The sequence below is a fragment of the Lepidochelys kempii genome, chromosome 1 (assembly GCF_965140285.1).
Source record: "Lepidochelys kempii isolate rLepKem1 chromosome 1, rLepKem1.hap1, whole genome shotgun sequence".
Taxonomy (NCBI): domain Eukaryota; kingdom Metazoa; phylum Chordata; order Testudines; family Cheloniidae; genus Lepidochelys; species Lepidochelys kempii.
Window position 1 is genome coordinate 136,472,394 of NC_136380.1, and position 23,663 is coordinate 136,496,056.

The 23,663-nt window shown below is 41.1% G+C and overlaps 1 protein-coding gene across 12 annotated transcripts in view; it reads right to left on the bottom strand.

Moving 5' to 3' along the window:
- Positions 1-23,663, bottom strand: part of GPM6B (glycoprotein M6B) — a 137,815-nt gene that overhangs the window by 5,187 nt on the left and 108,965 nt on the right. For all 12 annotated transcript variants that reach the window (XR_012160183.1, XR_012160184.2, XR_012160186.2 and 9 more), the window contains 3 exons: positions 10,186-10,372; positions 7,685-7,841; positions 2,240-2,411 (listed from right to left, as the gene is read on the bottom strand). Coding sequence is in view for 9 of the 12 variants with exons in the window: in XM_073355250.2 (XP_073211351.1) it covers positions 2,240-2,411; positions 7,685-7,841; positions 10,186-10,372 (516 nt within the window). In the remaining 3 variants the exon portion in view is untranslated. The remainder of the gene's footprint in view (positions 1-2,239; positions 2,412-7,684; positions 7,842-10,185; positions 10,373-23,663) is intronic.

Genomic DNA, 23,663 nt, shown 5'->3' on the forward strand with positions numbered 1-23,663 from the left:
TGCTGCTTGCCAAATGTTCTGAGATGTAGGTTTCCCATATGGCAGCCAAATGGTGATTTTACTCACTGTTGGCCTATCGTATATGAGCATGCCCAACTCCCCCGATTATGGGGGGCAAGTTGCACCTCAAAAGGTACTTGGCAGCTTTCAGAATTGGGCTCAATACTGAAGTCCTTACTAGGCCAAAACACCACTTGAGTAAGGCTTCAGGACTGAGGCCTACCCAACAGGATGTTTGTATTTTGGTGTAGCTGGTGGTAGGGAAGAATTACAAAAATACAGTGTTTCTTGTTTCATTTCCACTGGGTAGAAAACATTTTAGGTGAACCCTGGTACGTATAAATCCAGTGCTTCCAGACACCTTTCACCCCCATAATGCACAAGATGATTTATTTACTGATCTTGTTGGTTTTTAAAGTAAATGAGATCTGGAAGCTACTAAATGTTTAAACTTTTAGGCCCATAACAGATGGAAATCTTAAATACAGGTAAATATCTGTCATTTAAAATATATTGCAAGCATGTTTTTCAATTCATTTTGTAGGCCTGGCCATGTTAGTTTTAAACTGCAGCTGATCATGTTAAAATATATTAATGTCTGTCTTCACAATACAATTTAAAGAAGAGTTTAACACTATTAAAGCAGTTCAAACTCTGCTGGTTAGAGTTAGTGATTGTGGCAAGGGCAGACCGTCTGAACATGAATTTATGTTAAATTGGTACAGCTGCAGAAAAAGCTTCACAGGATTTACTCCATAACCACTTTTAGTTCTGCTTTGCAATTCCAAAATACACAGCAACAACCCAAGTAAATACTGTGGTGGGGTACTGATGATTCCTTAGACAAAGACATATGTACTGAATGTAATTGTTCAATTCTAATGTGCATATTTGGAGTCTTGCACATTTACACTGGATAAAATTTTATTCTGAATTTTTGTCAAATTGCATTTGGATGGAAATTGGAACTCAAATGTACAAAAACAATTAAATTTTTTTTTACTAGTTAAATAAAATTAAATTGCTGGATCCATTCAATAAACAAGCTTATCAAAACACTTTGCAATTAAAAATGAGTTATTAAGGTCATTTATTTTAGTTATTGAATTGACAGACTGTATCTGGTCACAATGCGCCAGAATGTCAAAGGTATTTAGGTGCTTAAAGATGCAGATACGCACCTAACCTGCCACAGCACTTTTGAAAATTGCACGAGGCACCTCACTCTCATTTAAATAAATGAGAGTGAGGTGCTTAAATTGCTTAGGGGCTCTTGAAAATCCCATGAGGCACCTACCTCTCATAGTTTTCAATGAGAGTTAGGTGTCTAGAGGAATTTTTGAAAGTGCCATAGCAAGTTAGGTGCCTATCTGCATCTTCACGTGTCTTAAATACCTTTTGAAAATCTGGCCCCATGTCCTTCACGTTTGTAGAGTTAGAAGATCTCATCCTCTACCACCTTATTTTTATCCATAGATTGGAAGAGGAAAACAAGTTTACCTGCTTTCAACTACCAGTGGGTTTGCCAAGTTTGAATGAACTAGTCCAAAAGAAGAGAATATTCTATCTGAACCTGCTAGCTAAACTGAAACCGAAAATAGTTAAGCCAAAAGCTTTTCTGCACAACAAACTGGACTTACCGTCACCCCATGGTAGAGGCTGAAAATAATACCTATGTTTACTTAATGTATTATTTTAATGTAACATTTTCAAGCTTGAGTTGACCTTGAAAGTGAAATATTTTCTGCCTGATTCTGTATAAAAAAGCAGCACCCTTCCAATAATTAATTAATTTGAGGACCGCTCATTGTTGCAGCATTTTATAATTTAAATTCTTTTAATAGATTATTGCAAGTTTAGGCCTTAAAATAGTTAATCATAATTTCAAATTTTAAAAATCTGTTTAAAAGAAAATATAAATTCAATGTTTTTGATATTTTAAAAAAATATCAATTTCTACCCACTTTGTTCCTAAGCATTTTATTTTGAGATTGTTTTATATTTAAACCTGATATAATAATATGGGTAACAGCTACAAAATCACTTGAGATACAGGACTTGCCTGTTCAGTTAAACTGAATGCATCTGGAAATAGGTTAGTGTGAACTGCATGAATTGGAAAAGTAATGGCATTTTCAGAGATACCATACTCTGCTTTTTGGTTCATCTAATAAGACAGACAAACCAACTGAAGACAAGACAAGGAAAGAGGATAAAGAATCAGGATTAAAATAAGTACCATATTGCCTGACATCCACGCAGATCTGGTCCCCTGAAGCTGTCATATTTGTCTGGAGTGATTTGATGACTTCACAAGTTGACCATATGTTATAGAACATAAAGACAGGCACAGCAGAAAAGCCAAAGACCCCAAGCCAGGCCACTCCAAGCACATATGTGAGGAAAACAAACTAGGCAGAGAAAACACACATTTCAAGTTTAATTCTCTGAAGGGAACAGAATGAATATGCTCTATCTTGGAGGAGGGGTATCTGTCTTTTAAATAAGCTCCTACAAGTCATTTTCAAGAAGTTAAACATTAGGAGCCAGTTGCCATACAATTTTTCCCTTGTAAATAGGATCTTTTGGGTAGTAGAAAATTGACCAGGCCAGCATTTCATTTCTTCCTTCTGTTTTCTTTAAACAAATACTTGGCTCAAAGGCAGTAGTGAAAAAGTAAGACTCAAATGCTCCATTTTTAATCTGTCTGCTTGAGTAAACAGCTTGGTCTTCTGAAAGAGCAGTTTATTAATCACGGTTAGAAGAATTAAAATCAGAATGCCTGTTCAGTGTAGAAGTTAAAACTAGTAAATGCCAACAAATCAAATTTAACAGATTTAAAAAAAATAATTATATACCAGACATACAAGAAATTCTCTAATTCTTGCCAGCTGTACACTATACAGGGGGATCAAATCATGCATGTCTCTCTGGAGATATAGTGGGGTCAATTCTGAACATAAATGTAAGGAAACCCGTTTTTGTCTCCCAAAAAATTAATCTGGGTTCCTAAAATGAGACATCAGAAACAGCTAGCAGGGGCATATCAACTAAGACAAGCTGTTTTAAAAATGTTTTAAATTAACGTGACAAAAGATCAAAGACATGAGATGAAAAATCTATAATCCCTCCTCTTGCAGGGTAGAATATCCTTGTAGAGGATGTCTGAGATATTAAACAGATACTACACTTGATTTTGGCTTTGGAAAGGCCCCTAATTTTATGTTCTGAATTGTTTGCCACGCTGAATTTTATTTTAGAGAGCATCATTAGAGAGGTGTAGTTAACACCCTGGTCCGGGCTTCTGGAGATCTGATTCAGTTCCACAATCTACCGCAGACTTCCTGCATGACTTTGGGCAAATCACAATCTCTGTGCCTCAGTTCCCCATGTGTAAAAGAGGAAAGTAATGTTTCTTTTCTCACATTTTCTTTGTTGTCTATTTAGGTGGTGAACTCTGCAGGGTAGGAACTGTTTTGTTTTGTTTGGGGGGGGGGGGGGGTTGTTTTTTATTTCTGTGTATATTTAGTGTCTAGCCCAGTGAAGCCCTGGTTCTGGTTGAGACCTTTGTGCACTACCATGATACATAGCAATAATACATTTAGAAAGCACTAGTCCTGTATCTCTAACTTCACTGAAACATATGTATGATTATATTGTAAACATTATATCTAGGTACTGAAAATACATCCTTCCAGTTTGTATTAAGGTGTCACTAGCAGAGGTGAAAAACTGTTTTTGCCAGACAAAGGGACATATTTTCAGATGTTTGCCTAGATTCCTATGTAGATTAAGCATTGTAAAGCCAACGCAATGGAATCCCCTGTGAAAGTCAACAGGAAAAACAGGTCCCCGTGGGACATGAAACAAACAGGAGCATGGGAAGACACCTTAGAGCCAGCATCCCTGGAAAGAAACCACAGGGATCATCCTGTCTTTGGGGGAGAAAACAATGAGTTTGGGGGAATATAAGAAGCAAAAGGACATTTTGTCATCCTTCACTGAGGAAGCTAATAGGACTGTGCTTTTTGCATTCATGAAAGTTGTATCCTGGCCATGTGGGCTAGTGACGATGAGAGGTTGCTTTACGTGAGAAACTGCTTTAGACGGATTTTAGCCTGTTACAGTTAAGTTTAGACTGTAAGAAGTGTTATACCATTTGTCTCATATAGAACTTGTTCTCATTATTCTTGCTCACTATCTCTTAATCTTAATCTTTGTAAATAAACATATTTGTATTCATGATAAGAAGATTCTAGTGCTGGTTTGTTATAAAAGACCTGATCATGAATTGTACCCCTCCGTGTGTATACTGTCTCTTTGGGGACAGCTTACCTGGTAATTACCGTGAGTGGCTGGAGGACTCAGGGTTTGGTGTGTACTTAGCACTAACCTGCACAAGGAGGGCAAGGTCTGCGGTAAGACCTGTAAGTAAGTGCTTGGTGGACAGAGGCTGTTGGTTTCAGGAAGCCGAACCACAGTAGGCATAAACAAGATTGTTTCACGCTAGTGGCAAGGTATCTCAGGACCCCAGGGGAGAATCCCACATGGGTATTGTTTTGTACATAACATTACCTTTTTTCCCATTTTAGCATATAACCAAACTGCTTTTATAGCAATGACCATAAATAGATGTGAGATTGTGATGCCAGGCCAGACCTTTGTAAACCCAGCCTACCTCAACCTCATCAGCCTTGGAGGAATTAAAGCTGTTCCTGAAATGTAACTACTTTGGCCTCTCCAGTTGTATTGGCCTCCTGTGCAGCTCAGCGTTTAACTTGGCAGAACTCAACATCAGTGAAACTGGTTCCAGACTATTTACTATCACAGTCATCCACATTAGCTGTAGTATTTCAGTAGTGCCCTGGTCTTCCAGTTGGGACTTGGGACCAGTAGCGTTAGCCACTGTACAAATAGTATAGAAAGACAGTTCCTGGCCTGAAGAGCTCACAGTCTAGTGTGAGACAAGGCAATCAAGAGGGTGTGACAAACAAATGGAGGGCCTTGGGAAGGAAGACAAAGCTAAGAGTGATGGTAACCTGTGGGTACACAGACCAGCTACGTGCACCATTCAATGCTTCCAAATCAAAGAGGTGTTTTTTTAAACTACAAAATATAAATAAAATAGTTATCAGAATCTCCACAGCCCTCTACCTAGCCATTGTCGGGGGCAGTTCTCCATGAGCATCATTGTAGAAATGGATCTGAAGGACAATAGTGTCTGAGTGGTTGTATGGGTTAGTTCAATGAGGAAAAAAGTGATCCAAAAGAAAGTTAAGATCCTGCATGGAGAGGAGGGAGGGTTGGGGTTGAGGGGGAGTCACTGAGGGAGAAGAGTATTCCTTAGTCAGGCAGATGGGAGAGCTGAAAGACAGAGCAAATTTGTAATGGAGAAAGTCCACATGGTCATGGACACTTGTCCAGAGACACTAAGCAGCATGGGACCAAGGCAAAGAGATATTGTAGATAACCCAGGGTTCATTGGTGGGATGGATTTTGCAGTGGAACAGAGAGGCAGAGAAGTCAGGGGGAAGGCAGGTGCTTGCATAAGGCCTAAAGGTCATGGATGTTTATTTCTATAGGGCCAGACTCTTCATTCATACTAAACAGTACTTCACTCCAGAAGTATTCCCATTGACGTCAGTAAGGATATGATGGTTGGGGGGAGGGAGGGACAAAAGGGGGGCTGGCAGGTTGGTTTTTTTACAACATAAATATTATGGAATCCCTGACTCCTATGATGGCCAGCAAAAATGCAGCCTTACTGATGATCTGATATGACTCCTCTTTATAGCACTGGCATCCAACAATCATTCAGGAAGCTTGGAAATCTAATATATCTGCTAGAACTGAATCAGCAGAATGGGAAGAGGGAACTGGCTGCACTGGCAACAATTACATACAAATTGTGATTGCCTAGATCTGTAATGTTACTAATTGAACATAGAAAGGGAAATGTCTGTGTAACATCTTCTTAGAACTCTTATTACTACTTGTCACTTCTAAATTCCCACATTTTATGATGGTTCATGCAGCATATTTGTTGCAATTTCTACCTCTACTGCTGCAGTAAAAGAGTGGTCAGATTTTTCAGAAAGTCAGGGAAAACTACGTTTGAACAGGCATTTATCACAGTTGCATGCAACATAGGTATATGCATAAGGAACTGAATAGTCACTTTTTTGATTGCAGTTAACTAACTTGCGCAAGTAATTATGCACTCAAAGTGAGATGTGCAAATGTACAGGCATTTTTGACCTTTGGAAAATGAAGCCTTCGATATAACTCAGTTGTCATCTTTAATGTCACACTTGCCAGAAAATAAAATGCTTCAAAAATTAAAAATTACCTAACTGACTTAATTTAATATTAGCTTTTTGAAAAGTGTATTAAATAATACAGTTGAAAATTTACTCTTTGTTCAATACAAACGTGCTATTCCCTTTCTTGGCTGAAAAAACTCTACATTTATAAGCAATATGTTTTAATTATTAAAATGTAATATAAATTACACCAAAAGCCTCTTCACTTTTCACCCACACTTCCTCCTGGGTGATCCCAGCCATATTCCTTTGCTTTCCTCATAACTATCAGCTTTAAATTCAAAATTTCAGAGACAGCTTTGAAATCCTATCTCAAAAACATTGTGTTTCTGTTCCTAAACCATGAGGAAGCTGTGGGCAAGAATTTTAAGTTTTAGTTTATTTTTTAAGTGTACTAATGGAAAAACTATTTGGAACTTTTTAAAGGTTTTAAATATTTCATCTGTATTGAAGACTCCTCGTGGAATCTTGAGTCAGTTACTTTCTCTCTATGCCTTGGTTTCTCATCTGTAAAAATGGGACAGTAATACTTGTCTAGCTTCCAAGGGTGTTGTGAAGCTTGATTCGTTGATATTTGAAGGACTTTGTGGCCCTCAGGTGGAATGCGCTATAGAAATTTAAAGATTTACTATTTTTTAAAATAATCCTGCATAAACTACTCTCAAAGAGTTTTGTAGTCCCTACTCTAAGTCTCTAATGCCGTAGTTCCTAAACTTCTTCTGTTGTGCTGCTCCTTACCTGTAAAGGAACCTGTCCAGGCCCCCTGGGAGCAGGGCTGCAGCCAGGAGTGGAGCTAGAGCCAGGGCCAGTGCAGGGAGCCGAGGCTGGAGCTGCGATCCAAAGCTGCAGCTGGGGCTGAGGGCAGAGTGGGGTGGCGCTCCCTCCCTACCCCACATGAGGGCAGGCTTGGGCCCCCCTGTATGTCCCTGAACATTCTTCCGTGCCCCCCTAGGGAAGCACGCCCCACAGTCTGGAGACTACTGCTCTAATGCCAACTCCAAGTATCACGACTGTTTAAGGCCCAAATTTACTCATCACCTGGGTTGAGCATTACAAAATGTACAATCTACAACCATGAAGTTGAGTTTAGAACACGTAAATACCTAAATAGCTCATTCTGCAAAGTTTGGATCCCTCTGAGCTTTCCCAAAGTGTAAAGAGAAGATGGGTCTCAGTGCACAATTCTGAGTACTTCTCTCTTTGTGGGGTATGAAAAGTTTAACTGGGCAAAAACATTGTGGTGCAACAGCATAAGAGTCAAACAGCCAGATCAAAGATCTTCGCGAATGTGAAGAAAATATTAAAGGCAGTTACTATTCTTACTTTGGATAGCAGGGTGATGGCAGCAGTATTGTACTCACCATTCCACTGATGCATCGGCCACAGGCTGTTGTTTTGAACTCACCATGTAGCTCCTTCACAGCACTTGTTGTATAAAAGCCTTCCGCCAAAAGGATTATTCCATATAAGAAAAAAAATGATGCAATGCCATAGATTACATACTGCATTAGCTGTATGCTAAAATGGAAGAGGAAATAAGTTAGTCAGACTTGAAGTCACATTAAACCAAAGCAGTCTTACCTGATTATATTAAGGATGAGCAAATTCATTCTGCCAAATATCTATTCAAATATTGTGGATCTGTTTAAAGAATTGGGTCAGGGGTGTGTGACCCAGCCTTGCGATGCTCATTTTACAGATGTGGAAACTGACATGGGAAACTGATGTGCACCAGAGGGACAACGGTCTAGGGCCTGCCTGGGAGTCAAGAGATTTGGGTTTTAATCTTGCTTCTTACACTGACTGGGTGTATGACTTTAGGATAGTCATGATCTTTGAGCCTCAGTTCCATGCCTGCAAAATGGAGATATTTCTATACTTCATAGAGCGTTGTGACCCTTAACTAAATGTTTGCGCTTTGGTATATATGTAGGAGCAAAATGCTTGAAGTGGCAAAGGCTTGAAGAGAATTAGGATATTCTGGTCACCTAGCTCTGTGCTCACTCCTAAGGGACATGTTGCCTGTAAGGAGACAGCATCATCAGCTCCAAAATTCACACCTTTCTTACACCCCCTACCCAAATACATGTACATACATATTTTACAGTGCATGAAAATGATGTGATATTTTCCTGAAAACATGCATATGAGCATCGCTGTTAAAATTAACAAACCCTTCAGTGCAGGAGTGAGTCCATAGTTTCATAGCAAAGGTACAAGAATATCAAGTATCATTAAAAATACAAGCCAGGAGTACTAACCTACTAAAAAATATCTGCAGGTAATTTTAAACCCCTCCAACTAAATGTATCTATTTCCATTAACTCTTGGCATTTCTCCTTAGACTTCCACACAGCCTGCGTCCATAGTAATTCAAGTACCAATTGCTCATTTCCCTTATACAGTGCCACTGTAACCATGGTTGCTGATGTTGGGTTGATGATAGGTACTTGGTCACAACAGCTCTCTCCCATGTGCTGCTATCAAGGGTTCTTGCAAAGCTTGCTCCCTATCGTTTGAATTTCCTCCTCAGTTAAACAAATGAACCCCATTACTTTGCACATACGGCTTTGTTACACTCTCGGTTGCTGAAGCTCAGCTAGTGATGCTACATGCCATTGCCATACAAGCTATGGTTCTGCGGCATTTGTAGAGCCCTGCAAATCTGTGGATCGTGGACCAAGTGCGGATACATGTATATAGCATGCATAGAATACTAGCACCTTGTCAAAGGGTTTTTAGATACTATTAGATAAGCTCCTGACCTAGGGTAAATGGTCACCAGACAATCAAGGGCTGGGTGAACAAGATTGGAGGAGAAAAGCTTTATTTCTCGATAAATGGGATCCAGAAGTAGCTCATAAAATGAAGTACAGGCAGAGCTGTCAAGAAGAGGGGGAAAGACAACAGGGAAATTTCGAGAGTCCATGTGCCCTAAAGTAAAAAATGACCAGGGGAGCATACCAGGATCCTACCCAACACACCTCTTAATCCCCCTACACCAATGGCCTCGGGCTGTGGGCTAGAAGAAATGGCTTGGCAGAAGAGGGCAGCTAAGCATAGTTACAAGGGCTCTTCCTGCCCACTTCCAACAGCTGAGTATGAAGTGCTCCCATCCCTTGCTAGCCCAGGAAACACAGGACATGATCCCACTGCTAGTAGGATTCTCCAGCCCCAAATCAAAGCTCTTGGGCATTCTGAGCACAGTAGTGCACTTCCCGCCTCACAGTCTGCTCCTGTCCTATTATTGATCATGGGTCTTGGAGCATTGCTCATGTAGTTGAAATTCTACATGGCTCAGTCCTGCACTGTGCCTCTGACTGGTGCAGCTCTATAGCATGTGCAGAATGAAAGAGAGCATCAAAGGTGTCCCAACACAGCTGGCTGACTCACTTCACAGGAGTGAGTGTCACTCTTGTTTGCATACAATTTGCCTTCCCCATAATCAGTTACTAGAGATGATGCACATAGCTCTGCATCAGTGATGATTTGGTTTCCTACATTCTGGTCCTTTACATTTTTAGGGCCCTCCCATCAGCTGGAAACAGCTGACATTTTGTATTTGATTCAGATCCAGCTGTTACAGAGGAGACAAACTGTGTTCTCATTAGGACTTTTCACCTGTTCTTCCTGTTTTGTCTAACAAAAGAAGTCATTCAGGCTGAAATTATATGCTGAATCTTTGTGCATGGAAGCGATAACACTAGACATTTTGCCCTGTGTGTATATTATTTAGAGAAAAGAGCCTAAGCCTCTGAGTTTGGCATTTGCGTTTGGATCCATCTCTAATTTCAGTTGTGTTTGTTTATGCGGTGTTTTGCTGGAATTCTTCCATGAAGTAATGGAAGAGGTGCATACTTACACTTCACTCAGCAAAGCATGGTCACTGGAGTTTGTGGAGAAGTGTTGTTCAAGGATAGATACGGTTCCAGTGAGAGCCACATGACCACAGCCACAAAACAATGCTACCCCAGAAAAGCAGAGAATGGTTGCCACAAGTGAAGCATATGGAACTCCTCCCAGGCACTTAATGCAACATTCAAAGCAACCTAAGCAGAAAAGATGAAACAAAGGAAACATTATTAAGCACAACAGCAAATTATGAGGAGAAGAACATTCACTTTTCATTTAGTACAACCAGTGGGGGCTGGCTCAAATTTAAAAAAAAAAATTGGCAAAGTGATATGTGGAAAGCTAACAGATGATGCAAGATGACGACAATTCCTGCTCTAGAGCAATGACCTTCAGCTTTGTCTGTGTGAACTCAAAACACACAAGTGGAAATGGGTTGAATTCTCATGTCTTTGCAAGATCAAGAAGAGGTCATTGATGAGTTAGAGCATCAACCGAAAAACAAAAATCCATTTAGCTAAGTGAGTCCCTCTGATATGACCGCTCTCAGATAATACACTGCATTTAAAAACTATTTGTAACAACAATAGGAGGCGTCAGTTACACTACTGCCATGCTCTTTAAGCATGTCAAGGAAGTGAACACACAACATGGGGAAGCATTTGGGAAAGATAAAATGTATTTTATACTTCTACTGAATGAAGGAGTTCAATGCTTCATGGTCTTCAAAATCCAGCTACTGCACATTTTGTCTAAGGACTGTGTTTTTATGAAAGGTTAATATATGTCCTGAAAACAAAATGATATAAAAACTATTTTATAAACCAGTTTAGCTACCTAAAAGCCAATGGGGCTGAGAAGTGGCAAAAAGGAGAATATTTGGAATAAGAGAATCAGTTTTAAAAGGACAAAATATATATTTAAATAGAAAGAGGAAATATTAAAGTGAATGTTTGGCAAATAAATTAAGACTGACGTTTCCTTTTCAAAAGGAATATTGAAGTCTAAACTGTACTATTCAGAAAGCATAGTTTTGTCTCCAATTTAAAAGAAAAATACTGGATGTTCTGTCTCAGCTGGATGAAGGCTACAGTTATACCAACTCAGGATCAGAGACATTGTGATAAGGTAAATGCAGTTGCAACTATCGGATTCCTCCTGATGGCACTGCCTGAAAATCCATTTGCTTGCAAGACTGAGTAATGTGAATTGGAAACAAACAGAGCTATGTGTGTTATAATGGTAATGGCAATCTATACCAGTCCATTGCTTCAGGGTGAGAGCATTACACTGGTTAAGCATTCATCATTAGTGTATGTTTCATACAATTGTGCAAAGTATAAACCATTAGGATATTACTCAATGGAACTACCAGTGTTGAATGTAACAGAAACAGCCTGTTTCTTCCAATATATGGTACAAAATGAATCATTAACCATTTAAAATTTATGGAGACAATTGGGTGGTGCCTACATCATAACTTCTGTCTCAAACTCCAAGAAAAGATCAGCAGATCTAGGCCTACTAAAGAAAGTAGGGTTTTTTTTCCTAACATCCCAATCTTCCAAGTAACAAATGAGTTTTGCAACAGGCTTATCCAGGGGGCATTAGGAAATAATGTGCGTACAATGACAGAAAACCCTCTAATCGTTTTATCAATGTAAGACTCTTTGTTTTAAAGATCTCTTACCAAATGCCCCTGTCATGCTTAAACAGCTATAGCTACTTAGATGTCTTATGAAATGCCACTTCAGTAAATGCATACAAGATTTAATTATATAGAAGCCAGCTGGGGAAGCTTTTACAGTCAAGTCCACAGCTGGAATCCATTCAGTAAGGAACTCTCTTCGTGCTTCGAATGCCACAAAACGAATACAGACAGCTTGATGTACTGCTTAGCCTGATGGGATGGCGGGAAGGAAAGGAAGCATAAAGAAAGCTCAACGGGAAGAAATATAACAACCACAAAAAGAAAAGGCGGACTTGTGGCACCTTAGAGACTAACAAATTTATTTGAGCATAAGCTTTCACAAAAGCTTATGCTCAGATAAACTTGTTAGTCTCTAAGGTGCCACAAGTCCGCCTTTTCTTTTTGAGGATACAGACTAACATGGCTGCTACTCTGAAACATAACAACCACACTACATCTCATATCACTGAGGTCCAAAGCTAAAGCAAACTTCAGAATGACAGATCTTGCAGGGTGATATGGCAAATTTGCAAAGCAAGTCCTTTTCATTGTCCAAACAGCATTCTTGGGTGTTTAACTGCAGAACCCAGGCACCGCAGCCCCTCTCATTTTATCATTCTAGCTCTGCATAAGTCTGATTTCTCCTCTTAACCTGTTGCTATTATAAAATCTTCTTTCATGCTGGAGGGTAGGATGTCTGGCCTCCTTCAGAGTCAACATCAAAGCTGCTCTGTGGGTCAAAAGGCAAATAGTTCTGAAGAATAACTTGGCAAAACCCTTAAATCCACATAGAACCTGGGCTAAAGGTTACTCCCAAATCTAGGTCATTCCAGTAGACTGGGCACCCCATGCTGTGCAGCCTAGTTTGCCACACAGTAATAAATACACTGGACTTGAGGGGTGATCTCTTTTGATCGCTCATTCAGGCAGATCACACCATTTCATCAACAGCCCCTTGTATTCAAACTGCCAGCAGTGGATGCCCCAAAGCTTTCAAATTCTTGTTTACAGTAGACAACAGTGTTTATGGCTCAGGCCTCCTACAGCACTCTACTCCACAAGAGAAAAGGCAGCACCGTCCTTCTGGTGGCCTTCACCATGTCAAGGGCAGATCACTGCCAAGATCCCACTTGATCAAGTCCGTAAAGCTACAGTGCCATTTCGAGCCAGACATTAGACAAAACAGAGCCCCAGCAACCACCAACCCTTTAACTCTAGGCCAACTGGATAACTGGGATACATACTCTCTTTGGTCCTTGGGCAAACAGACACCTCCAGCCCTAGCTTTAAACAAGGAAATACTGTCAATGGCATATTTCCATGCTAGACATGGCAGTATGCGCGCCTGTACACACATGTTCAGTCAACAACTTTTACAATGGAGTTTATACACAGCTGTTCCTATCAAAGGGTATCAGCTTTGCAGAATACACACCACCTGTTTGAGGCGTTAGACTGCCAGACCGCGCCAAATCCTCATTTTAATATGACCCAGTTAAAGAATGTTTGCAGTGTTGCCGTAACACACAAAGAATGTACTTTTTGGAGACCCTACATTCACATCAATGAAATCTGACAGTATGAGGTTTTTTTCTATTTTGTTTTTTACACCCTTGACTACCAAAATACAACTTGGAGAAGCCTTTCAAAACCAGTTACAGTAAAAGCTGCGTTCTCCATCACTTTATCAACCAGAAAGCTCTATTAACTGGCATTTCTGATATCTCCCAGTACAAATCTTCAGTCTAGTAACTGGGACGAGTATACTGCCCAGGAGGTTATGCAATTGCACATTCTGCACTCTACTTTTATGCAAAAGAGGCAGAAGACAAGTAAGCAAGCTGATATCAGGGATTTATTCAAAAAAGCAGGTTCCAGGGTGTGTCATAGGGTTAGTACAGGAGATCAGCCCAATCTCCTACACCTTCTACATCTACAGTGATAACTGATGTTGATAATGATGACCCTGAGGCACCGCAAGATCCTGAAGTGCCTTCGGAATCAAAGAAGGGTTAAATTATGTTCAGTATCTCTTTAGCGTTAAGTGTATTTTTAGTGAACTGGTGTATGCCATGTGCTGCCCATAGTGATATGTAGTGTCATAAAAAACTACTGTATAGAAAATTTTACCTGTATACACCTAAGTGCTTCAAGAAACCAACTATTCTGCAGTGCAGTGCTACTACTGGATTGGTGAGTCCCTGTATACTATTTTATACTTTATTTATTTTATTGTATTCTAATTCTTTGAAAATTGGTATTCCATTGGTTAGTGTAACTCTTAGTTAACTGGAATTTTTGACTAACCGGCACCCCCCATTCCCCAACATGCCGGATAACAAAGCTTTTACTGTACTACTATTAGTTCAGACAAAATTAAGGATTTTTTTCTTACCAAACTTTCTAGCCTAGTATTGGAGTATATTTCCATTAAACACGGAGGTCCAGAACTTCAGCTGGTCTACTGAACTGTAATCAGGTTAAGGCAGCTGAGAATCTGGCCTGGAGAATTTAAACTTTCTAGATGCAGTTTGCCTTGTGCTCTGCTATATTTCTGAATCAGTAGGCAGCAAGTTACCATACAACTGAAAAGCAGTGGAAACTTTGTAAATAAATATGAAATAAGCAGAGTAAGTTGATAACAGATTCTGCTGCTGAAGCTGCGTATCCTGTAAACAATTTTGTAGTATTTAGTATGATTTGGGAAGTTTATTAAAAACTTTTTAATAAAAAATCTATTTGGCACAAATTCTGCTCTGTCTTCACTTTGCACGCAGATAATACCATGCAATTTTTAGCACTCTATACACCCCAGCAAATCAGCAGTGTAAAACAGTTTAAATATAAACCATGCATTACAAATACACATCAATGCATCTGGCTTTCAATGGCCATTTTGTCTAAAACATCACTAGAATCTTTTGTGCAGCTCAGCAGAATAAAAACATTTTTTGTCCTCAGGCTTGTGAGCAGAAGTTGCCATGGAGGCAGGTTAATAACAGCCCAGTGATTTGCCCAGAGCTGCTTGTGATCCTGGCTACAGATTTAACACACTCTCAGAAGGAGGCCAGCTAAAACAAGGACTGAGATTATTCTCTAGGGAATGAATGCTATTAAACACACACACACACACACACCCCTCACCCTGAATATTTCTAACTAAGGGACAAAAATAAATAGAGGGGAAGGAACAGGAACCGACTATTCTTTTGTAGTCTCTTGGAAAAATATCTGTCACAGGAAACTGGTAAAGGATGAACCTACACATAAAAAGCCAGCCATGATACTGGTTGTTCATATAATTATTCTTTGAGCTGTAATGAGCAATATACCCATAAATAGCTAGGAGAGGAGACTATATACAGACCACTGAATATGTGCAGAGCTTTAGTCACACAATTCCCATTAATGCCAATGGCAGTTGTGTGGCCAAATCTCTTTCAGCACCGTGAAGGTGTACCCGATTTAAATCCAGAAAAGCAAGGAAATGCAGAATTAATGGGGAGGGACTTTCAGACAGCAATTCTCAGTCCGTAACACACCCTGCTGAGGTAAGTTTGGGGCAAGATTACAACTCTAAAAGGGACAATGGGGCCTGCCGTACAGTGGGCACAAAGGGGTGAGTTTACGACACACAGCGCTTACCCTTGTCCTAAGGACCTATTGAGGCTAACTCTTGAGCTCTCAGATTTCAGGGTTTTGATGAGTAAGACAGATACTGGCTTCTCAAAGTCAGACAGACAGAGACCAGAGTGATGTGAGCAGGATAATATCTGCTGGCCTGCTCCTTGGCCAGCCAACATCTCACCTGCAGGAAAGCAGTGCTTGTTTTCTGAAGTTCAAACTTCCTTCCAGGCTTTTCTAGTGCCGCAGCATAACTCAAGCATAAAGAAGTGATATCATAGCACACAAGTGTAAATAAGGAAACAAAAACCCAGGAATGGAGAACAATCAGAAACGGGGATGGAAAATCTGAATTTCAGGGAACAATCAGTCAGGGAACCAATCTGCTGCCCTCTCTTGCAATTTTCTCTAACTCTTGTTACTTTCCAGTTTTTCCTCCCTTGCACACCTCATTCCTTCCCTCCACGTAGTTCTGCCCAGCTCTCCGGAAAGAGGAAGCACTAGGCACTATTTGCTCCCTCATTATGCTGCACTGGGGGCTGCCAGCCATTTATATAACCCTGGCACAGGCTATAGCAATTCTAAACTCATGAAGTTTCGCTTCCATGGATGCCCCTGCATAGGCAACAGAGGCTGGGATATCTACTGTGCTGAACACTGGGTTAAAAGGCAGACACTTAGCTACTTTTTCAACAAAACAGGGTGGGAAGGATCTGGGGGGGGGGGAAGCATTGGGTGACATTTTAAAATGTTACCTTATATACAATAATGTGTGAGAGTCTGTGTTCATTACAATGGAGTTACTCCCAATTCACATACCAACTGAGAGGACAATCAGGCTATTCACATTTTTCTCTTATTTCCCCGGTATCTAGGTATCATCTGCTTTGACTGATGCCCAAGCATGAAAAATGCCAACCGTGTCTCAGTCACTAAGGACCTCCACTAGAGTACAGAATCTGTGTTGGTGAAGGCAAGTGCCAATTTGATTTTTCACTATATGGCATGGTTTTGCAAATCTATACCCATAAAGGCTTTATTCACTCTGTGAAATCCATTTTATATCCCAAAGTGTGCAGGATAACTGGGGGGAGAGAGCTGCATGTACTGGTGCCATATCATAGACCAGGGGTAGCCAACCTGTGGCCCTTCAGAAGTTTATATGCGGCTCCTTGTATAGGCACCAACTCCGGGGCTAGAGCTACAGGCGCCAACTTTCCAATGTGCCGGGGGTTACTCACCGCTCAACCCCTGGCTCTGCCACAGGGCCTGCTTCCACTCCAGCCCTTCCCGCCCCCTCCCCTGCGCCTGCCATGCCCTCGCTCCTCCCCCTCCCTCCCAGAGCCTCCTGCACACCACAAAACAGCTGATACGGAGGTGCGGGGAGGGAGGGGGAGGCGCTGATTGGCAGGGCTGCCAGTGGGTGGGAGGTGCTGGGAGTGGGGGGAGCTGATGGGGGCTGCTGATGTATTGCTGTGGCTCTTTGGCAATGTACATTGGTAAATTCTGGCTCCTTCTCAGGCTCAGGTTGGCCACCCCTGTCATAGACAAAATGAAATGTTCTTGACTCCTTTCCCAGCCATAAACATCCAGTCAGTAACCATCTGCATTTGATGTGATATTATCAGAAAAGCATATGCTGGAACATCTCCCAAAGCAGGAGTCAATAATCTGGGGGCAACAAGGGGATTGTGAGGGAAAATCTTTAACACCATAACGATATGTTGAAAGTGTGTGTTGAATGTTTCTCCTCTGACCTTTTCTATTTGGGACAATCAGCACTTAGCCCTAGAACTGTAATTTTAAAAAATTACAAGCAAGCCTCTGTTAAGGCCTATGCTCTGTTCTTACCTTGTCCCGCTCAATTTCAATTGTGCGAACAAATGATAAAACTTAACTTGATACACTAAGCCAAAACCCTTGCTTAGGTACTACAGAAAAGGCGTGCGACTGAACTGCAGAAAAATAGTCTGAGTTAATGGTGAACTCAAATGTCACTATTCATACGATTAATACTGAGCGTGTGCATAAATCTTTGCAGGACCAGGCCCTAATATTGCATGTTATAATAAGAAGAGCTTAGGCCCCTTTGTATTTTGAAAGAGCACTGCCCATGCACACCATTATAAACTATCTAAGGGTCCTGGTGCACTAAGGATTAACCTTCTGCTGCAGGTACTATATTTTTCATATCAACATTTTCCTTTACACGTATGCTTATAAAAAGCTGCTATTGCAGCCTTTCTAGTTGCTACTTTTCAAGCTTAAAAAGGAACGAACTCATAATAAGGACTAACTACTTTGGAGAACCAACACGGTTTAGTTCAGTGGTGTCCAACCTTCTCAGCCTGAGCGTCAGACATTATTTCAAGAAGGTCAAGGAGCCACAAAAATACTTTGGGGAAGATTCTGCCCTGGCAGAGTGGTGTGTTAGAGGCAAATAGAGGACTCATAGTCCCTTGGAGACAATAGGTATAGGAACACAGGAATTGCCAGACTAGATCAGACTCAAGGTCCATCTAGTCCAGCATCCTGTCTCTGACTGTAGCCAGTACCAGATGCTTCAGAAGAAAGTGTAAGAACATTACAGTAGGCGGATGTAGAATAACCTGCCTCCACATATTTCTGATCCTGATCTCTTATAGTTAGACTTGTACATTAAATCTCGTGCTCCAGGGTTTTCCTGTCAAAACGTTTGATATCTTTAATTATGGTAACTCTGGATATTCTTGGTATTCATATAAATATCCAGTCTCTTTTTGAAACTTGCTTAAGTTCCTGGCCTTAGTGACTTCTTGTGGCAATGAGTTCCAGAGCCTAATTACACATTATATGAAAAAGTATTTCGTTTATGTGTTTTGAGTTTGCCACCTTGCAATTTCATTGAACATTCTCACGCTCCTGTATAATGAGACCATGAGAACAGAAGTTTCTGGCTACTCTATCCTGCACAGGGGCTGGGACAGAGAATCAGGGAGTCATCACTGATTGTTGGTACTCAACATGAGTAAAGGGTGTCAGAATCTGACCCTTATGTTGTAAGCTCCATGAGGCAGAGACCCATCATTTCTTATTTGTCTGTAAGCCCCCATGTACACCTCTAGAGCTGTGTAAATAACTACAATAGTAATAACAATCAACTGCTAGATATAAAAGAATACACATCTAAATTGAGAGTTAAGACCACTGACTTTTTTTTCTAAAGTATCTTAGCGAGGAACCAAGAGAAACTGGGCCTTCTGCATACTCTTAACAACAGGGTCTTACAGCCCCATTGCTACTGAACAGGGGTAATTGTTTGTTTCACTGCAGAAAGCAACAAATCTGCATTGGAGACAAAAACAACTATCTGATTAAGTCAAGATTTTGCTCTGCCCTTAATTTCAATGCAGCATGGTGAAGAAGAGTCTACAACGAGAGAGCACTTTTTTTGAACCACTGCTTTATCATCAGATTGCATTGGATTTATTCTAGATGTTACTGGAATTACTGTTTCTGATAGGGAAAAAGAATTCCCTCCACTGCAGGAATCACTCGATTAAATACTCTGGCCTGTGTTATGCAGGGGTCAGACTGTCCCTGACCTAACGGTCCCCTTCTGGCCTTAAAAACCTATGAATCTATAGTGAAGGCAAATGTACATTCTTGCAAAGTAAATCAGTTTGATGCAGTTCCAGTTCTGTGAAATGGTCCTTCAGTTTATAAGTATTCAGAAGATGGCCTCTTTTAAGGCAATATGATCTATACAATATGAAACACGGATTCCATGCCACATGCATCAATTCTAAGCTGCTAATGATACATAACACCAAGCATAAAACTACTGTGACACATGAGACAATAGGACAAGAGCAGTTCTCTTGTTCCAGTTTGGTCAGCCTGAGATGAAGGTCCAACAACTTCATTTCATCTGAGAGTGCTGAAGGAATTGGCGGCTGTGATTGCAGAGCCATTGGCCATTATCTTTGAAAACTCGTGGCGAACGGGGGAAGTCCCGGATGACTGGAAAAAGGCTAATGTCGTGCCAATCTTTAAAAAAGGGAAGAAGGAGGATCCTGGGAACTACAGGCCAGTCAGCCTCACTTCAGTCCCTGGAAAAATCATGGAGCAGGTCCTCAAAGAATCAATCCTGAAGCACTTGCATGAAAGGAAAGTGATCAGGAACAGCCAGCATGGATTCACCAAGGGAAGGTCATGCCTGACTAATCTGATCGCCTTTTATGATGAGATTACTGGTTCTGTGGATGAAGGGAAAGCAGTGGATGTATTGTTTCTTGACTTTAGCAAAGCTTTTGACACGGTCTCCCACAGTATTCTTGTCAGCAAGTTAAGGAAGTATGGGCTGGATGAATGCACTATAAGGTGGGTAAAAAGCTGGCTAGATTGTCAGGCTCAACGGGTAGTGATCAATGGCTCCATGTCTAGTTGGCAGCCGGTATCAAGTGGAGTGCCCCAAGGGTCGGTCCTGGGGCCGGTTTTGTTCAATATCTTCATAAATGATCTGGAGGATGGTGTGGATTGCACTCTCAGCAAATTTGCGGATGATACTAAACTGGGAGGAGTGGTAGATACGCTGGAGGGGAGGGATTGGATACAGAAGGACCTAGACAAATTGGAGGATTGGGCCAGAAGAAATCTGATGAGGTTCAATAAGGATAAGTGCAGGGTCCTGCACTTAGGACGGAAGAACCCAATGCACAGCTACAGACTAGGGACCGAATGGCTAGGCAGCAGTTCTGCGGAAAAGGACCTAGGGGTGACAGTGGATGAGAAGCTGGATATGAGTCAGCAGTGTGCCCTTGTTGCCAAGAAGGCCAATGGCATTTTGGGATGTATAAGTAGGGGCATAGCGAGCAGATCGAGGGACGTGATTGTTCCCCTCTATTCGACATTGGTGAGGCCTCATCTGGAGTACTGTGTCCAGTTTTAGGCCCCACACTTCAAGAAGGATGTGGATAAATTGGAGAGAGTCCAGCGAAGGGCAACAAAAATGATTAGGGGACTGGAACACATGAGTTATGAGGAGAGGCTGAGGGAGCTGGGATTGTTTAGCCTGCAGAAGAGAAGAATGAGGGGGGATTTGATAGCTGCTTTCAACTACCTGAAAGGGGGTTCCAAAGAGGATGGCTCTAGACTGTTCTCAATGGTAGCAGATGACAGAACGAGGAGTAATGGTCTCAAGTTGCAGTGGGGGAGGTTTAGATTGGATATTAGGAAAAACTTTTTCACTAAGAGGGTGGTGAAACACTGGAATGCATTACCTAGGGAGGTGGTAGAATCTCCTTCCTTAGAGGTTTTTAAGGTCAGGCTTGACAAAGCCCTGGCTGGGATGATTTAACTGGGAATTGGTCCTGCTTTGAGCAGGGGGTTGGACTAGATGACCTTCTGGGGTCCCTTTCAACCCTGATATTCTATGATTCTATGATTTCTTGTCAACAGACGAGACAGGAACTCTTTCCAGCCCACGAGATAATGCATTTCAAAGCAAGGCTGCACCACCTCTGAAGAGAAGGAAGTTGGTCAACTTGTGCTTTAAGAGAGGATTTACTTTGAACAATCTTAACTGGGTCCATAAGGGTGGATATTTTCCCACTCACTATCGGTTATTTCTGAAAAATGCAACCTCCTATTAATCATTGCATCACTACAGTATTTTAAAAGATCTTCCTTGATAAAAATAGTCTGGAGCTCTGTTGCTATAACTTTGGCAGTAATTTCTCCTGCAGATTTGTTCCAGCACTTTGCAGCACAAATTTTTTCCAAGGACTCTTGTACGTGGAGGTGTTAATCTACATGCAGAATTCATTCATCTAAAATCACTCCACTGGCAAAAGTTATCAGTCTCAGTCTAACTCCGCACGAGGTTGCACACAAACAGCATACACAAAACCCAGGGTTTGCAATCAGTCTGCCATTTCATATTTTTTATTAGAATAGTCCCTCTTTCTAATCTCTCCCCTCACCCTGATCTCCACCCATCTCCTCATGCACACTAGTCATCTCTCAGTTTTAGGTTAGCCAAGCCAGCATCTTCTGTCTAGACAACTCTGAGCCAAAAGGTGTAATAAATTAGACACAGGGCCAGACTTACAAAGGTATTTAGGCATCTAAAGAGGTAGACAGATACCCAATGGGATTTACAAACGTGATCACGTGAGCTAGCACCTACCTCCCATTGACTTCTTAGGGGCCTTTGTAAATCTCACCCTGCATGAACTAGAGTTTCCTGGGTTTTCTTGTGAAAAAAAGAGAACAACTATTTTTAGCAATGTTTGTGTTTTAATCAAAGGTTAGTTTCTTACCTGTAAAATTTGACTTTTGAATCTTAGATCTCCCAGTCTGGAAGTGGTAACTTACCTCACAATGCATCAATGCCAGAAGAAGCAATAGCAGAATAAGACTTTTAATCACACTGGATCTCAACCACAGCTACCAACCGCTTCTCCAGTTGACGCTTCCTTGACTTCAAGGAAGTAAACAAAAACAGAATCTCTCTCCCCAGTAAAAAGAAAAGGAGGACTTGTGGCACCTTAGAGACTAACAAACTTATCTGAGCATAAGCTTTCATGAGCTACAGCTCACTTCATCGGATGCATGCAGTGGAAAATACAGTTGGGAGATTTATACACACAGAGAACATGAAACAATGGGTGTTACCATACACACTGTAACACGAGTGAGCAGGTAAGGCTTGAATAAAGATTGGGAGTGGATGGGTCATTACACAAAGTAAAACTATTTCCCCATGTTTATTCCCCCTCCTTCCCGCCCCCCGCTCACTGTTCCTCAGATGTTCTTGTCAACTGCTGGAAATGGTCCACCTTGATTATCAGTACAAAAGTCGTCGTCCCCCCCGCTCTCCTGCTGGTAACAGCTCACCTTACCTGATCACTCTCGTTACAGTGTGTATGGTAACACCCATTGTTTCATGTTCTCTGTGTATATAAATCTCCCCACTGTATTTTCCACTTAATGCAGCCGATGAAGTGAGCTGTAGCTCACAAACGCTTGTGCTCAGAAAATGTTAGTCTCTAAGGTGCCACAAGTCCTCCTTTTCTTTTTGCGCATACAGACTAATACGGCTGCTACTCTGAAATCTCCCCAGTAACAATCCTACTTAAATATAATTTTTTTAAAAGGGGGGGGCACGGCGGGGAGAGAGATTTTCAGACCAGTGGATCTGAGATTCAGAAGCCAAATCCAGCTTTTCAGTATCAATCTGGAACTAAGGGGTCTTTAGAGAAATAGCTTATCTAAATACAGAATAAGAGGAAAATGAACCACCACTATAAAGACCTTTGGCCAGTCGTAGCACCAACACAGGTGAAGGTGTGTGCATGAGCAGATGCTTTGCAAATTTCCCCCTGCTCATGAGACAGCTTGTATCCTTATGGAACGATCTTAAATCCTGATGGGAGGGTGCACCTTCTCGTGCCTTTATGCCTATTTAAAGTAGGCCCAAAAAGCCCAATATTTTTAGGAAGAAATCTAGGAAGAGAAAAACAACCATAAAACAAACAAAAACCCAATTCATCTGGAAGAATTTCCACAAGAATGTTCATTTTAAAACAAGGGTGCCAATCTTTAAACAAAGAGTTTTAAAGAAAGATGACAATAAAGTAGCATTTAATTGATTAAAGATTCAAGCAGATAGTTGCTTATGTAGAGATCTAGTGAAAGAAGCAAAAGATCAAAAGGAAAACAAAAAGTTTGCTCTCCTAACACCACCTATTACTGACACTGAAAGAGGAGATAAGGAAGGTTGCCCTAGGAAGAAACTGTACGTTAGTAGTGTTGGGAGTGTTTTCCAGTGTACTATTCAGTGCAATCCAAAACAAGAGATTCCTATACCAGCTCTGAAATGAAAAAATCCATTGTTCTGATTCTGTTCCTCTTTCAAGGGAAGTAGCAACATTTCACTGTGACTAAATAATCATTAGCACAGAGATTGGTATCCTTGTTCCAGCCTTCTTCAGCGTAGTTGGTCTGTTACTATTCTCAGTTTTCTACTGCACAGCACATCTGGAGAGATTCAGGTTTCTTTACATCAGAGCAATCAGAAACTGAGTTTCCCACATTAAAATGTCATTTTCAGCCTCTGGCTTGTTCAGGTTACGCCCAGGACCTCTTGCACCTTCAACTCTTCATTGAAAAGCCCCAGAAATGTCCTAGCA